Raw genomic sequence first — 17,645 nt, 5'->3', positions numbered from 1 at the left:
CCATACTTTTTGAGTTAGAGTAACAATTTTTCTATAAAGACAGTAACATGGATGTTTTAACCCTGGTGCTTTGTTTTATTACAGGTAAAAGAGGAATTATTATAGTACTATTTCATAGTATGATTTTTCATGATTTTTTAAAGATTTATTTATTTATTTTGGGGGGAGGGGCAAGGGAGAGGGAGAGAGAGCATCTCAAGCAGACTCTGTGCTGAGCATGGGGCCTGATGACCCCGAGATCATGACCTGGGCCGAAACCAGGAGTCAGTCGTTTAACCCACTCTTCCACCCAGGCGTCCCTCATAATGATTTTTTTAATCAACTTCACTGAGTTTTGGCAATTCTGTATACCCATGTAACCACCACCCCGATCAAAATATAGAGTATTTTCATCATCTCTAAAAACACCCATGTGCTGCTGCTTGGAATTATTCTCCCTCACCCATACCCAGGCTCAGCCAACCACTGATCTATTTTCTTGCATTATATAGATTTTCTAGAATTTTATGTAAATGAAACCATACAGTATATCTTTTTGATATCTGGGTTCTTTCACTCAGCATTATATCAGTGAGATTTATTCATGTTCTGCATGGCAGTAATTTGTTCCTTTTTGTTTCTGAGTACTAACATTTGTTTATCCATTCACATTTTTATGGCATTGGGGTCATTTCTAATTTTGGGCTATGATAAATAAAGCTATAATGAACATCTGTATACAAGACTTTGTGTGAATATGTTTTCATTTCTCTTGGGTTGCTGGGTATATGGTAGGTATATGTTGAACTTAGAAACTGCCAAAATGTTTTCCAAAGTGATTATACTGTTTTACATTCCTGTGAGCTGTGTATGAGAGTTCTGTCCGTGCCACATTGTTGCCAACACTTGGTATTGTCAGTCTTTTTAATTTTAGAGATTCTGGTGGGTGTGTGGTGGTAATTCACTGTGGTTTTAATGATGACTAATGGTGTTAAGCATTTTTTCATGTGCTTTTTGGCCACTGGTGTATCTTCCTTTGTGAAGAGTCTGCTTAAATCTTGCCCATTTTTATTTAATTTATTTATTTTTGTCTTTTTAAAAAAAAGATTTTATTTGACACAGGGAGAGAGCACAAGCAGAGGGAGTGGCAGGCAGAGGGAGAAGGAGAAGCAGGCTCCATGCTGAGCAGGGAGCCTGACGTGGGGCTTAATCCCAGGACCCTGGGATCATGACCTGAGCTGAAGGCAGATGCCCAACTGAATGAGCCCTCAGGTGCCCCAAATCTTGTCCTTTTTTTTTTTTCGTTTTATTTTATTAGTTCTTTTTTTGTTTGTTTGTTTAATCTTGTCCATTTTTAAACTTAGTGGTTTGTCATCTTATTATTGGGTTGTAAGAACTCTAATTTTGAATTTTTCAGTTTTTTTCTTTTATAGTTCGTGGTTTTTGTGTCCTGTGTAAAAAATCCATGTCTATTTCGATATCATTAAAATTTTCTTTTAGAAGTGTCATATGGGGGGGCGCCTGGGTGGCACAGCGGTTAAGCGCCTGCCTTCGGCTCAGGGCGTGATCCCAGCGTTATGGGATCGAGCCCCACATCAGGCTCCTCTGCTATGAGCCTGCTTCTTCCTCTCCCACTCCCCCTGGTTGTGTTCCCTCTCTCGCTGGCTGTCTCTATCTCTGTCAAATAAATAAATAAAATCTTAAAAAAAAAAAAAAAAAAAAAAGAAGTGTCATATGGGGGAGTCCTGGGTGGCTCAGTCAGTTAAGGATCTGACGCTTGATCCCAGCTCAGGTCTTGATCTCAGGGTTGTGAGTGGAGCCAACATAAAAAATAAAAAATAAAAAGAAGTGTCATATGGGGTGTGATCCATTTTGAATTAATTTTTGTGTGTACTATTAAGTAAGGGTTGAGGTTAATTTTTTTCCTTACGGATATGCAGTTGATCCAACATCATTTGGTGAAAGGATTATTCTTTCCTCATCAAATTACCTTGATACATTTATTGAAAATTAATTACCTTGTATGTGAGGATCTATTTGTGCACTCTATTATGCATAAACATTTGGCAAAGTGGCCCAAGGCCAAAGCCTGCACATGGCCTATTTTATACTACCCTTGAGCTAAAAATAAAAATGGCTTTTACATTTTCGAAGGTCTTTTTTTTTTTAAAGGTGAAGAAAAATACGTAACAGAAACCTTGTAAGGCTCACAAAGCCTAAAATATTTACTGTTAGGACCTTTACAGAAAAAGTTTGCCAACCCCTGATCTGAATGTCCATCCATATGCCAGTAATGCACTACCTTGATAACTAGCTTTAAATTATGGCTTCAAAACCTCTGAGTGCTTCAACTTTTTTTTCAAAGTTGTTTTGGTTATTCTGGATCCTTTGCAGTTCTGTATAACTTTTGGAATCAATTTGTAGATTTTTTCAAAACTTCATGAAAGTTTGCGATTCTGTTGAAATTCTTGATCAACTTGTAGAGGAGTGATATGTTGCTGTTAATGAGTATTCCAGTGCATGCGTATGGCATCTTTATTTATATAGGTTTTATCAGCTTGTCTTTAACAATATTATAACTTTTAATATATAAGTCTTATGCATCTTTTATTAAATTTACCCCTAAGTTGGGTGCCTGGGTGGCTCAGTTGATTAAGCATCTGACACTTGGTTTTGGCTGAGGTCATGATCTCGTGGGTCATGAGAACAAGCCACCACTGCCCCCCACCATTGGGCCCCTACTGAGCATGGAGTCTGCTTGAGATTCTCTGTCTCTGCCTGTAGTGCCACTCACAAACGTGCACGCATGTGCGTGGGCTCTCTCCCTCTCAAATAAATAAATAAATAAATAAATAAATAAATAAATAAATAAAATCTTTAAAAACAAACAAACAGAAAGCCCCAGGCACCTGGGTGGCTCAGTTGGTTAAGCATCTGGCTCTTGGTTTCGGCTCAGGTCATGATCTCAGGACGCTAAGCACAGGCATCAAATTGGGCTCCACACTCAGTAGAGATTCTTGCTTGAAGTTCTCTCCCTCTCCCTCTGCTCCTTCCACCTGTGTTCTCTCTCTCTAAAATAAATAAGTAAATCTTTAAAAAAAATTTACCCCTAGGTGTTTCATGGGTTTTTTTTAAATGTAAAAAGTATTATTTTAAAATTTTTATTTCTGCTTAGTTGTTGCTGGTAATAAAATACAGTTGATTTTTGTAGGTTGACATTGTACCCTAATTTCTTGCTGAAGTCACTTATCAATGCCTGTAGCTTTTTCATGGATTCCTTAGGATATTCTACATAGATGATCATGGTCTGTATGATTTTTATATCCTTGCCTTTTTGAACTGGCTAGACTCTCTAATATGATGTTGTTGTTGTATTAATTTTTTTTTACTTTTTAATTACTTTTTTTTCTAACACAATGTTGAATAAAAGTGGTAAGAGCAGACATCCTTCCCTTTCCATTCATCCTTGTTTCTCATCTTAAAGGGAAGGTATCCAGTTTTTTACCATTAAGCACCATATTTGTTAGGTATTTTTGTAGATGGCTTTTATCAGTTGAGGATGTTCTCTTACGTCCCTAGTTTCCTATGTTTCTCTCTTTCATGATCAATCTAGAGATTCATCAGTGTTACTGATCTTTGGAAAGAAAACATTTCATTGATGTTTCTTTATTTGTTTACTTTCTATTTCATTGATTTCTACTCTTTATTATAATTTCTTTCCTTTTTGCTTTGAGTTTAAAGTTTTTTTCCTGATTAGTATTAAGCTTTGTCAGAAGCTTTTTCTGCATCTACTATAAGAGAATCATGATTTTTCTACTTTATTTTGTCAATTTGGTACAGTCCATATGTTGATAATTCCAGTAAACCTACCACTTGGTCATGATGCATTATTTTTTTGAAATATTACTGGATTTGATTTGCTGGTATCTTGTTAAGGACTTTTACTTCTCTGTTCATGAGGGATCTTGGTTTGTACTTTTTTGTTGTGATGCCTCATTTGGGTTTTGGTGTCAGGCCAATTCTGGCCTTGTAAAAAAAATTGGGAAATATTTCCTTCTTCTCTGTTTTCTGATTGTGTAGCATTGATATTATTTTTTTAATATTCAATAGAAATCAACAATAAAGTCCTCTAGGCCTGAGGTTTTCTATATGGAAGGCTTTAAATTTTTTTAAATTACAAATTCAAGATACAGAGCTATTCAGATACTCTATTTTTTCTTTTTCTTTTTTTTTTTTTAAAGATTTTATTTATTCATTCGACAGAGAGAGAGACAGCCAGCGAGAGAGGGAACACAAGCAGGGGTAGTGGGAGAGGAAGAAGCAGGCTCCCAGCAGAGGAGCCTGACGTGGGGCTCGATCCCAGAACTCCAGGATCACGCCCTGAGCCGAAGGCAGACGCTTAACAACTGAGCCACCCAGGCACCCCCCGATACTCTATTTTTTCTTTTGTCAGTTTTGTCATTTTATTCTTTCCAGGAATTTAGCTGTTTTATTTAAGTTATTTAATTCATTGGAATAAAATTACTCAAATATTCCCTTATTGTTCTCTTCATGGGTAGAGGTTGTATAATAATGTTCCCTCTTTTATTCCTTTTTTTAAAATAATTTTTTTAAAGATTTTATTTATTTATTTGACAGAGATAGAGACAGCCAGCGAGAGAGGGGACACAAGCAGGGGGAGTGGGAGAGGAAGAAGCAGGCTCATAGCGGAAGAGCCTGATGCGGGGCTCGATCCCATAACGCCGGGATCACGCCCTGAGCCGAAGGCAGACGCTTAACCGCTGTGCCACCCAGGCGCCCCTAAAATAATTTTTTATTTTATTTAAAAACATTTTTGTTTTTAAGGATTTTATTTACTTAAGAGACAGAGCACATGAGCAGGGGGAGAGAGGAAGAGGGAGAAGCAGACTCCCTGCTGAGCAGGGAGCCAGATGCGAGGCTCGATCCCAGGACACTGAGCTCATGACCTGAACCGAAGGTAGATGCCTGACTGAGCCACCCAGGCGCCCCTAAAAATTTTTTTAAGTAGGCTCCACACCCAGCATGGAGCCTGACATGGGACTTGAACTCATGATCCTGAGATCAAGACCCGAGCTGAGATTAAGGGTCGGTCGCTTTACTAACCAAGCCACCCACACACCCCCCCACACTCTTTAATTCCTAGTATTGATAGTCTGTGCTTTTTCTCTTTCATGATCAATCTAGAGATTTATCAATGTTACTGATCTTTGGAAAAAAGACATTTCATTGATGTTTATTATTTGTCTACTTTCTATTTCATTGATTTCTGTTCTTTATTATTTCTTTCTTTTTTGTTTTGAGTTTAATTTCTTCTTCCTTCTTAGCTTTTTAAGGTGGCAGCTTAGGTCGTTAATTTTAGATTTTTTTCCCCTTAATGTAAGTATCTTTGCATTTATGGCTGTAAATTTCTTTCTATACAGGGCTGTAGCTGTATCCTATAAATTTTGACATTTGTTTTCACTTTCATTTAGTTCAGTGTATTTTTTAATTTCCTTTTTGATTTCTTCTTTGACACATCAGTTATTTAGACATATGTTGTTTGATTTTAAGGTTTTGGGGGATTTTCCAGAAATTTTTTACTTTTTTTTTTATATTAACTATTTTATTCTAACATGGGCACCTCAATATAAAACTAAACACTGGTGAACTGTTTTCCTTACTAATTCTGAATTACTGTAAATCTATAAGTTCTGCTAGCTGTTCAGCACTTAAATAGATTAAATCATTTCTGACACATAGTGGAAATACCTAAAACAATTAGTACAATTTGCCAAATGGATCAAAATAAAATGAATTTGGAAAAACAAAGCTGCAAGATTGCAAAAGTCATGTGACAGATTACAGGTATGTTGTTTATGATGGTTCTGACCATACAGGAGTGACTGAACCCCTTCCTTTCAAAGGAGGAGAGAGGAAATAATTAGCTGTTTTAGTAACTGTATGGTTTGTATACTTTTAAACAACTTGTAATGTTGCAGAAAAGTGGTAAACGTATATGGAAACTACAGTGCAGTACCCTACTTACAATACCGTTGAAGATTGAATTTAAAATAAGTTTGAATGTACATATAGTTAGTACATTGACTTTATTATGTCCAAAGGGAACACAAGCCCTCTTTTTAACACCTAAACAACAAAATCAATAGTAAATAAACAGATTCACAGACATCTGGTTTGTTTCATTTTTGTTGAAAATCTCATATGTTTGCAAGAAGTGCTATTCATTAAGATGCATTTATAATGGGGCGCTTGGGTTGGGTGGCTTAGTTGCTTAAACGTCCAACTCTTGATTTCAGCTCATGTCGTGTTCTCAGGGTTGTGGGGTCAAGTCCTATGTTGGGCTCACACTGGGTGTGGGCCTCCTTGAGATTCTCTCTCCCTCACCACCCCCGCAAAGATGCATTTATCAGTTTCATATTCCTAAAGCTAGCTGTGGTTACATTTGATTTTTTTATAAAGTTTATTTTAAAAATAACAGGACTGGTTATAGTTTAGATGCCACTGATGTTCATTTTTTCCCCCTGAAGATACAGGACTATTTTCTTGTAGTTAGTTTGTTTTGTTTCGTTTTTAAGATTTTATATATTTTTTTAGTTTTTGAAGATTTTATTTATTAGAAAGAGATAGACAAAGAGAGCACAAGCTGGGAGGAGAGAGAGAAGCGGGGAGGAGAGGGAGAAGCAGGCTCCCTACTAAGCAGAGAACCTGGTATGGGGCTCGATCCCAGGACCTTGAGATCTTGGCCTGACCCAAAGGCAGCTGCTTAACCGACTGAGCCACCCAGGCGCCCCTTAAGGTTTTATTGGGACTCGATATGAAGAGTTGCATGCTCCACCGACTGAGCCAGCCAGGTGACCCAGTTAATTTGTTAAAATGTGGAATATATGCTTTAAATATAGATGCTAGGAGAAACTACTGTTTGTCTGAATTACTGTAGGAAAGTTGAAGTATCTTTAGAACCTCCTTTTTTAAAAAAGAATGTTTTTGCAAAGCGTAAATCAATAAGTTCCAAGTCTTTTTCATAGACTTTTTCATAGAACTGTCTGGTTAACTGAGGGTCCAGATAGTCATTTGTTAGATCTCTGGTGATGAGAAATGATTTCCCCTGACCTTCCAATAAAGCAAGTGGACACACAGATTTCATTTTCTCCTTTTACTGATGAAACAGGCAGAGGGACACATACATGTTATTAAAAATTAAGTTCAAAACACTTAAGATAATTCTGATTTAGAAACTTGACTCAGGTGCCTGGGTGGCTCAGTCCCTCTGCCCCTCCCCCTCACCACTCATTCGCTCTTTCTCTCTCTCTCTCAAATTAATAGATACATCTTAAAAAAAAAAGAAACTTCACTATTATCTCTTTTTGGAAGTTACATTGGACTGGTTAAGTGCACTAATTTCACTGTTATTTACATTTAGGAAGCAGAAGAATATTCCAGCTAGCTCCAACTGGAGGCTTAATTACACCGACCCCTGGTTGGCTGTGTGTGTTCAGTAAATTCTGCTACTCTTCGCTGGCAGAATTTGCTCTGGACTCCATGGTTCCTTATTTGGCAAATTTTTAGCAATTACTGTAAATATTTCATTTACATTCACTGATGTTTTAGCTGATGTCTCCTTGAATAATAAACTTTGTCATCTGCATAGGACTGTGCTTCCTGGAAATCTACAGCTCTTTTATTCTAGGTCAGCTTTGTTTTCTGGTAAAGCTATGAAAATGTTAGGACTTGCTTGCCTCTGAGGTTCTTTAACCCAGTTTTCTGCTCTTGCAAAGGACTCCTGATTTGAGCTCTCATATTCAACTCTGGCTGCCTGTCCTCCTCTGTAGTACATTGGTGCTAGGCTCTAGTACCATTCTTGATCCGCTGTATTGCATATTTCAGACTTCACTGTTGTAGTATCATGATAGACAGCTTGGGTTACAAAAGCAGCCACAATGGTACTGTCTTGAAATTGATGAAACAAAGAACTAGGCATGATTAGCCAACAGCAGACTCTCCCAGAAGTACTAGTTTCAACTGGCATATTTTATTTACAGTGTTTGGCCTGTTGGGTCTTGTTGCTTCTCAATTAGCCATGTCCAAATTTGAAAGAAGTCCCTAATTTCAGTCTCCTAAATGAATTTCCAGGATGTGAGTTATCAATTTTTTTCTTTCTGGAGGTAAAGAAACCTGAGGTGAAACCAAGGCTTCCTGGCAGCAGATCCCAGGCATAGCCATAGGAGGAGAGTGAGCCCGAGGCTGTGGCTTTGGTAAAGGCGGTGTCCCCTCCTCCTTTTGATTTCTAACTTAATTCCATGTGGTTAGAGAATATATTCAACATGATTTCAGTCCTTTGAAACTTCTAGAGACTTTTTTTATTGCTCAGCTTATAATTTTTCTTCTGTAATGTGCTTTTGTAGGTTGGTAGGACATTCTACAACTGTCAGATAAACTTGATTGAAGGTTGTTCATGCCCTCTGTATCTTTACTACTTTTGTACTTATCCTATCCATTATTGAGAGAGGGGTTATTAAAATCTCTGGCTGTGATTGCGGATTTGTCTATTTATCCTTGAAGTTCTCCCAGTTTTTGCTGTGAAGTAAAATACATGAATATTTTGAAGTACTGTTTTTAGGTGCATACAGCACATTTAGGATTGTTATACCTTCTTGATGAATTGATCCTTTTATCTTGGTGTAGTGTCCTTTTTTTATCCCTGACAATATTCCTTGTTCTGAAGTCTGCATTTTTTATATTACTATACCCACTCCATATTTTTATTATTAATGTGTGTCTTGTAGACAGCATGTAATTGTTTCTATTTAACCGGTCTGTCAATCTCTACATTCTAATTAGAGTGATTAGACCATTTACTTTTAAATTTTTTTTTTTTTTAGATTTTATTTATTTATTTGACAGAGATAGAGACAGCCAGCGAGAGAGGGAACACAAGCAGGGGGAGTGGGAGAGGAAGAAGCAGGCTCATAGCGGAGGAGCCTGATGTGGGACTCGATCCCATAACACTGGGATCACGCCCTGAGCCGAAGGCAGACGCTTAACCGCTGTGCCACCCAGGCGCCCCTAGACCATTTACTTTTAATATAAATATTGATTTGGTTGGTTTGGTTTAAATCTACCCATCTTGCTCCTTTTTTTCTATTTGCTTTTCTTTTCTTTTTTAGAGGAGGAAGAGAGGAGGAGGAGGGGTAGAAGCAGAGGGAGAGAGACAGTCTCAATCAGGCCCCTCACCCAGCATGGGCCCGACTTGGGGCTGTATCCCACAACCCTGAGATCATGACCTGAGCCAAGATCAGAAGCTGGCTTAACCGACTGAACCAGTTAGGCACCCCTCTATTCGCTTTTCTATTTGTCCTAGCTAATCTTTTCTCTCTTTCTTGCCTTATTTTAGATTAATTGCGTATTTTTTAAGCATTCTACTTTATCGCCATTTTTGGCTTATTAACGATACTTCTCTTTTTTTAATTGGTTGCTTCAGGGTTTACAGTGTGCAATTTTAACTTATCATAGTCTACCTTCCAATATTATTCCATACTATGAATAATGTATAAATCTTAGAATAGTTCGTTTCTTTCTTCTCTCTTTTATGCTTTTGTTGCCATACATATGTATCAACTTTATATTTTACTTATAAGCCCCACTACTGTTGTTATTTTTGTTTCGAATAGTCATATATTTTTTTCATTTTTATTTAATCATGGTAAAGTACCCATAACATAAAACTTACCATTTTTAAAAAAATCTTATTTTAAGTAGGCTGCATGCCCAACATGGGGCTTGAACTCATGACCCTGAGATCAAGAGTTACATGCTCTACCAATTGAGCCAGTCAGGCATCCCCCATCTTAACCATTTTTAATTGTTCACTTGGGTGGCATTCAGGACATCCACTTTATTGTGTTACCATCACCACCATCCATCCACAGAACTCTTTTCATCTTGCAAAATTGAAACTCTGCTTATTAAACAGCCCCCCAGTCTCTCCTTCCCCCAGCCCCTGGCAACCACCATTTCACTTTCTATCTCTATGAATTTGACTACTCTGGGTACCTCACATAAGCAGAATCATACAGTATTTGCCACTGGCTTGTTTCACTTACCATAATGTGCTGAAAATTTATCCATGTTAATTTTCTATGGAATCATCATCCTGTTTTCCTTAGAGGCCGCACCAGTTTTCATTTCCACCAACAATGCACAGGGTTCCAATTTCTCTATCAATCAAATTTTAAAGCAATTAAAAAATAAGAAAAAAGTTCTTATATTCACTCACATACTTACCATTTGCTCTTCTGTCTTTCTTGTAGATCCCTGTTTCCACATGATATCGTTTTCTTTCTGCCTGAAGAATTTCCTTTACCATTCTTGCAGTGACAAATTATCTTAGTTCATATTGGTTTTAGGTGTGTTTTTGTTTTGTTTTGTTTCGTTTTTGCCTTTATTTTTGAAGGATTTTCCTTTTGGATATATAATTCTATATTGATAGCCTTTTCTTGTTTAATACTTTAAATACATTGTCCCATCGTCCTCTGGTTTGTTCTTTGTTATTCTCCATAATGTTTCTTTTTCCTCTGATGGCTTTTAGGATTTTTTTCCCTAGTGACTGGATGATAAGGTGTCTTCATATGGTTTTCTTTGTGTTTATCTTGCTTGGGATTTGTTGAGTTTCTTGGATTTATGGGCTTATAGTTTTCATGAGATTCAGAAAATTTTCAGCCACTATGTCTTAAAATATTTTTTCTATTACATTCTCTCCTCTTTTTCTAGGACTCTAGTTTTATATATATATATTTATATATATATAATATATATAATATATATATTATATATAATATATAATATATATATTATATATAATATATATTATATATATTATATATATTATATAATATATAATATATATATTATATATATATATTAGACCACTTGATAATGTTTAAAGGTCACTGAAACTGTTTCTCCCCCCCCCAATTTTTTTCTCTATTCTTTCAGTTTGGATAGTTTCTGTTTCTTTGTCTCCAAGTCACTGATCTTTTCTTTTGCAGTGTCTGAATGCTTTTAATCATACCTAGATAGTATTTTTATTTTGAAATTGTGTTTTTCATTTCAAAGTTGCTTTCAGTTCTTTATATATAGACATAGATATATAAAGGTCACTTTAACTTTAGACCTATACAAAAAAAGGTTAAAAGGATCAAGCTGATAAACAAGTAACTTGTCTATATATATATATATATATATATATATAATCTTTTTCATATATATACAATTTCTTCTCTTTCCCTCACAGTGTTCGTGTTTTTCTTTAAAACTTTAAACATGTGGGGCATATATAAGAGGACTTTTAACATTCTTTGCTAATTTTGTCAATTCTGTCATTTCTAGGTCTATTTCTATTGAATGATTTCTTTCTTGGTTATTGGTCACATTTCCCTGCGTTTTTGCATCTGTAGTGACTTTTTTAAAAAATGATTTTATTTTATTTTTTTAAGATTTTATTTATTTGAGAGAGATAGCCAGAGAGAGGGCACAAGTGAAGGAGGGGGGCAGAGGCAGAAGCAGACTCCCCACTAAGCAGGGAGCCCAACGCAGGGCTCCATCCCAGGACCGCAGGATCATGACCTGAGCTGAAGGCAGATACTTAACTGACTGAGCCACCCAGGCGCCCCTATTTGTTTATTTTAGAGAGAGGGGAAGAGTACGCTTGAGCTGGGAGAGGAGAGAGAAGATCCCAAGTAGACTCTGTGCTCAGTGTGGAGCTCAACTCAGGGCTCAGTCTCACGACTCCAAGATCATGACCCGAGCCAAAACCAAGAGTCAGATGCCCAACTGACAAGCCACCCAGGCACCCCACGTGTTTAGTGACTTTTGATGGGATACTGAACATTGTGAATGTTGTAGATATGAGCATTTTTTAGTGTGTTTGTCTTATTTTTTCTGTTAGGAGTTAAGTTACTTGTTTATCAGCTTGATCCTTTTAACCTTTTTTTGTATAGGTCTAAAGTTAAAGCAGCCTTTACTGCAAGGCTAATTTAGCTGCTAAGGCCTTACCCTATTGGTATCCCTAACAAAAGCTGTGGTTTCTATACTTTGGTTGGTTGGAATGCAAATTTCTCCCAACCATGTGTGAAATTTTAGAATTTCTCATTTTCCAGTTCCCTGGTCATTCTTTGCACCGTCTTTTGGAGTTACACTTTTCTTACACTTTTCTTAGTATTCAACAAAAACTCAAGGGGAGTACAATTCAGATTTATAGAACTCTTTTTACATAGTTCCCTCCTCTCTGGAATTTAGCACCTTGACTTCCAGCCACTTCAGTCTCCCTTAACTTCTGTCTCTGTTTTATAATTTAAGCAAAACCACCATGTTGTGCTTTGGATTTCCTTCCCTGCATTTTGTCCCAAATGTGCCTTCAGACAGAAAGCTGAGACAACTATACATTCAGGTTTATAATCTATTTCAAATTAAATTTATATGTGGTATGAGATTGAGGTCAAGGTTCATTTTTTTCTATATAGGTATCTATTTGTTTCAGTGCCATTTGGTGAAAAGACTCCCCTTTCCCCACCAAATCATGTTGGCACCTTTATTGCCATATAAATATATGTGTGTCTATTTTTGGACTTACTTTCTGTTGATCATTGTCTGTTTTCCTACTAATACTATCCTGTGGGTCTTGACAAGAATTGATGAAAGATCTAATGAGTGGTTCTGACATGAAAGAAATACTTCGTTTGACTTTATAATGTTTTGAAAAATAGATTTTGAGTTTGAATTTGAAATACAGTGTTTTCACGCATTTGAATGTGATGTTATGCTATCTCACTTAACAATTGAATGAAGAGATATATTTTAAACGTACTTGCCTTACAGAGACCTTTTAATAAAAGTGAAATTTGGAGAAAGCATCGAGGACTTACAGACCTGCCGACTCTTAATTAAACAGTACATCCCGACAGGACTTTTTGTGGATCCATATGAGTTGGCTTCGTTACGAGAGAGAAACATAACAGAGGTACAACTATTAGAGGATTTTTTTTGAGAGAGAAATTATTTTAGGGATGCTGTAATTTGAACTAAGGAAAAATAATAGACAACATTGTACTTTTTATCCATTGTGTTAGTGTATAAAGTAACTTTTTTAGGTAGGATGGGAGTATTCTTTAAGAAGTGAGTGATGTGTGTCAAGCTTGTCAGTAATAAGCCAACTAAACTGAGCTAGTTAAACACTTTTTGTTAGATTGGTTCCTAGTTTCATGACTAAGAAAATTATATGTCTTTGAGAAGATTAATGATTAATAAATACTGCTTTGGCAGCATTTAACAGTATTGTTTGAGTGACATATACGTCAACACCTGTATAATTTGGATGTGGGAGGAAAGGAAGCTGGTATTTATTGGATATCTGTATGTCAGATATCTTCTTCTTTTTTTTTTTTTAAGGAAGCAAGGTAAAATTAAGCATTAGAGAAAGATTATGTCACATACCCTTTGCATAGATCAATCTTTATAATGACCCTAGAAGTATTATTTCTCCATTTTATAGATAAGGAAACTGAGGCACAAAGAGGCCAGGTAACTTATCCAGGATCACACAGGTAAATGGAAGAGCCAAGAGATAAATGCAGCGTTGTCCACTTGTAAAGTTGTTGTTCTTTCCAGAAATGAATTTTATTCCTTAGTTAATGGGTTCTCTTACTTTTGGTAAGAATCACTTGGGGGCAGTTTTTGTTCAGATTTTGTTTTCCTGGGAAAGCTTAATTCAGTAGGTCTAGATTGGACCCAAAAATCTGTTTTTAACAACTCAGATGATTCCTATTAAGAAATTTTGGGAAACACTGTCTTTGTACTTAAGATTATAATCTATATGTGAATATGAAAGAGGCAAAACAGATATAGTTGGAGTCATTTATGATGACAGTTTATTTCTAATTATGGTTTAGGCCAATTTCTTCACCTGTTTTAATTACTTATTTAAATTTCTTTTAGAATAGGTCATTATATTCTCATAGGTCAAAATTCAGGAGGTATAAAAAGGTGTACAATGATGAGCTTCCACCTATCTCGACCCCCATTCACCAAGTTTCTTCCTGTGTTCTGTTTTTTTGCACATATATAGCAGTTTAGATAAACATGTTCACATATATGGCAGTTTCAGTACATACATACATGTGGAAAGGCCTCATTGCTTTTTTTCCTCATTTCTTTCTTTCCTTCACTGAGTCATGAATTCTGAATGAGGCTTTTAAAATTTTAAATAATAGGTTTCAAATTTAAATATGGTTCTTGGCTTGTAGTGACATGGATTGGAATCATATTTAAACCTACTTAATAAAATTGCCCACCATTTTTTAAGAAAATGGAATTTTTTGCATAGGAGTACCCATAAAGAGATCACATGCCCACCCTCTTGGGATGAGATTGAGGAATGTGCAGATTAATTGTAACAAGAAAACTGGGCAGTCAAAGGATGCCACTCTGGATTGATTGACAAGCTTCTCTTATCTTAATTTTCTGTTTCCTAATTTTCTAATACCTAATTATAAGCCTTTTAAGTGAATTTACTTTTTCATTTCAAATAGGTGTCTCATTTGTGACACATGGATAATTAGAAGTTGATTTCCTGATATGTGAGATGCTATTTCTTTCTGCCTAGCCGAGTTGAGACTGTGGCCCAATTCTTTGTGCAGAGAAACTTGGTCTCAAGAAGTGGTATTAAATGATGAGTATAACTGGATAGAAGGAAATTTATATGTAGGGAATGATTGATACTTATGTATTTAGATTGAGATCTTGACTCTTCCATGAGATAAAATTTGTGACTGCAGCAAATAGAACAATGGCTTCAAATTAAATGAGTGATGGTGGCAATAAAATGTTTTGTAAGGAGTTTGTGATGGTTTGTGAGCAATTTGAAAATAAGGACAAGCCTTAAACAGAGTCACCATGACTAAGGCCCTTCAAAGGAACTGATTTCATTTTTAGGTAGGGCTATTTGATATATTTAATCAAAATATCTCACATTCTTTGAAAACAGCATAATATTAGATTGAAGCATATGAAATTGCTGTTCTATAGGTCAAAATGGAAATGCTGTGTTTTTGAAATCATGTTTTACTCAATCAAAATGTGTGGTATGAGAGCTTATGCCCCGACCAAGACAGAGGACAGGGACCGGATTTACTCTCCCACTTGAAACAACAAAGAAATAGACAAAATATATGAAATAATGGAAAAGATCATTGAATATCAGGCAGTGAGGGCAGTGATATCTGAAATAAATGGAAAATAAATAAGGTGAGCTCTATAACTGTCCCAGCTCATTGCCTTGGAGAGTTCTCAGGTGTAGTATAGGGAACAAAAACCCAAGCAGAGCCTAGTGGACTTCTTGAGTTGAGGAGATGAAAGTGAAATTCTGGGAAGACCAAGGTTCACCAGAATTCATAAGGCAGTATAGCAGAGAGAAGCGAATTGCACAGAGACAACTCCAGAGATCCATAAAAGGTTCCCCTCAAGTACATAGTTGAGTATTGATTAGTGTATGTATGTGAGGAATCTACTTGCTGCTGAGAAAAGAGCCGTATGAAAAAATTAGAGGTTACAGTTTCTGACACTGACATAGGGCCAGTAGTAGTGTCTGTTCCCAGCAACCATGATAGGAAAAGACTCATAATTCATTGGGCATTAGGTAAAGTAAACAGAAGGATGTTTACTCAGTAGTGGGGGATATTTAGCCCTAGCCTGAACATCATGGCAGTCCTGTTTAACAAATCTTAAAAGCACGACCTTCAAAAAAATCAAACTGTCTGTAAGTAACTTTACTGCATACAAGCAAAACTCAAGAATACTTATAGGAATACAGAAATATCCAGCACCCAATAATATCAAAATCACAATGTCTTGATCCTAATAAAAAATTAGATTCAAGGATGGGGGAAATATGGCCTGTAATGAGGAGATAAATGAATCAATCAAAACCAATCCAGAACTGACCCAGACGTTAGAATTAACAGACAGGCTATGGAAACAGTTATTATAACTGTATCCCATATGTTCAAAAAATTAAGTATAGATGTGGAAGATATATAAAAAAAGGACAACATTGAACTTGTGAAGAAGATTAAGGCTACAGTGTATGAGATAGAAAATATTCTGGATAAAATCAATGTGTTTCAAACATTGCAGAAGAAAAGATTAATAGACTTGAAGACATAGTGAAAGAAACTACCTAAAACAGATTTAAAAAAATAGAAACATAAAAAGTGAATAGAATAATAGTAAGTTGTGGGACAACTTCATTGATTGGACTATCTTGAGGTGATAGCTCACCCCCATGTTCCTTGCAGCGTTATTCACAGTAGACAAGCTATGGAAACAACCTAAGTGTCCACCAACAGAGGAGTGGATTAAGAAAATATGTATGTAAATATATACAGTGGAATGTTACTCACCTATAAAAAAGAAGAAAATCCTGCCATTTGCTTCCAGCTAAGTGAAATAAGTCAGAGAAAGACAAATACTGTATGTCTCATTTATATGTGGAATCTAAAAAAACACCTGAACTCATAGAAACAGGGTAGATTGGTGGTTTCCAGGAGCAAGAGTGTGGCAGAAGCAGGTGAAGGTGGTCCAAGAGTACAGATATCCAGTTAAAAGATGAGTAAATTCCGGGAGTCTAGTGATAGCATGGTGAGTATAGTTAACAATAGTGTACTGTATATTTCAAAGTTTTTAAGACAGTATACTTTAAAAGTTTTCATCGGAGTGCCTGGCTGGCTCAGTAGAGCATACGACTCGAGCGCAGGGTGGTGAGTTTGAGCCCTATGTTAGGTGTAGAGATTACTTTAAAAAGTAATAAAATAAAAGTTTTTATTGTACACATGCACACACACATGAAAAGGTAACTATGTGAGATGATGGATGTGTTAACTAACCTTATTGTGGCAATCATTTTGCATTATAAATGTATAGCAAATCATTATGTTGTATGCCTTAGACCTATACAATGTTATATGTCAATTATATTGCAATAAAGCTCAGTGTGGGGTATGGGGTGGAGAAGGAGTGATTGGAATCTCCAGGGAGAGAAGAGAGAAATGGAGATGGGAAAAAAAATTTGAAGAAATGATGGCTGAGAAATTTCCAAATTTAATGAAAACTATAAATCCACATATCTAAGATGCTGAAGTACCAGAAGCATGAAGAAGGTACCCGATACTCAAATTATTTAAAACAGTGAGAATGAGGGGTGCCTGGGTGGCTCAGTCCGTTAAGCATCTGATTTTGGCTCAGGTCATGATCTTGGGGTCTGAGGATCAAGCCCCGTGTTGGTCTCCCTGCTCAGCAGGGAGTCTGCTTCTCCCTCTGCCCCTCTCCCTCCTTGTGCACTCACTCTCTCTTTCTCTCTCAAATGAATAAAATCTTAAAAAAAAATAAAACAATGAGGATGAGAAAATTTTTTTTAAGTTTTTATTTAAATTCCAGTTAGTTAACATACAGTGTAATTAGTTTTAGGTACATAAAATGGTGATTCATTCAACACTTCCATATATTGCCCAGTGCTCATCATAACAAGTGCACTTCTTTTTTTTTTTTTTTTTTTTAAATTATTTATTTATTGACAGAGATAGAGACAGCCAGCGAGA

General features: G+C 36.2%; 1 protein-coding gene and 1 pseudogene across 1 annotated transcript in view; one reads left to right on the top strand and one right to left on the bottom strand.

The window, feature by feature from the left end:
• The window catches only part of PIGX (phosphatidylinositol glycan anchor biosynthesis class X), a gene marked incomplete at its 5' end in the record, with an annotated part of 35,990 nt that overhangs the window by 6,200 nt on the left and 12,145 nt on the right, over positions 1–17,645 (top strand). The window contains one exon of the mRNA XM_048214945.2: positions 12,874–13,015. Coding sequence (XP_048070902.2) covers positions 12,874–13,015 — 142 coding nt within the window. The remainder of the gene's footprint in view (positions 1–12,873; positions 13,016–17,645) is intronic.
• LOC123001086 (ras-related protein Rab-5A-like) lies at positions 7,459–8,079 on the bottom strand (annotated as a pseudogene).

The sequence above is a fragment of the Ursus arctos genome, unplaced genomic scaffold (genome assembly GCF_023065955.2).
Source record: "Ursus arctos isolate Adak ecotype North America unplaced genomic scaffold, UrsArc2.0 scaffold_4, whole genome shotgun sequence".
Taxonomy (NCBI): domain Eukaryota; kingdom Metazoa; phylum Chordata; class Mammalia; order Carnivora; family Ursidae; genus Ursus; species Ursus arctos.
The sequence above is the reverse complement of the archived record's forward strand: the minus strand, read 5'-3'. Positions and strand labels throughout refer to the sequence as shown.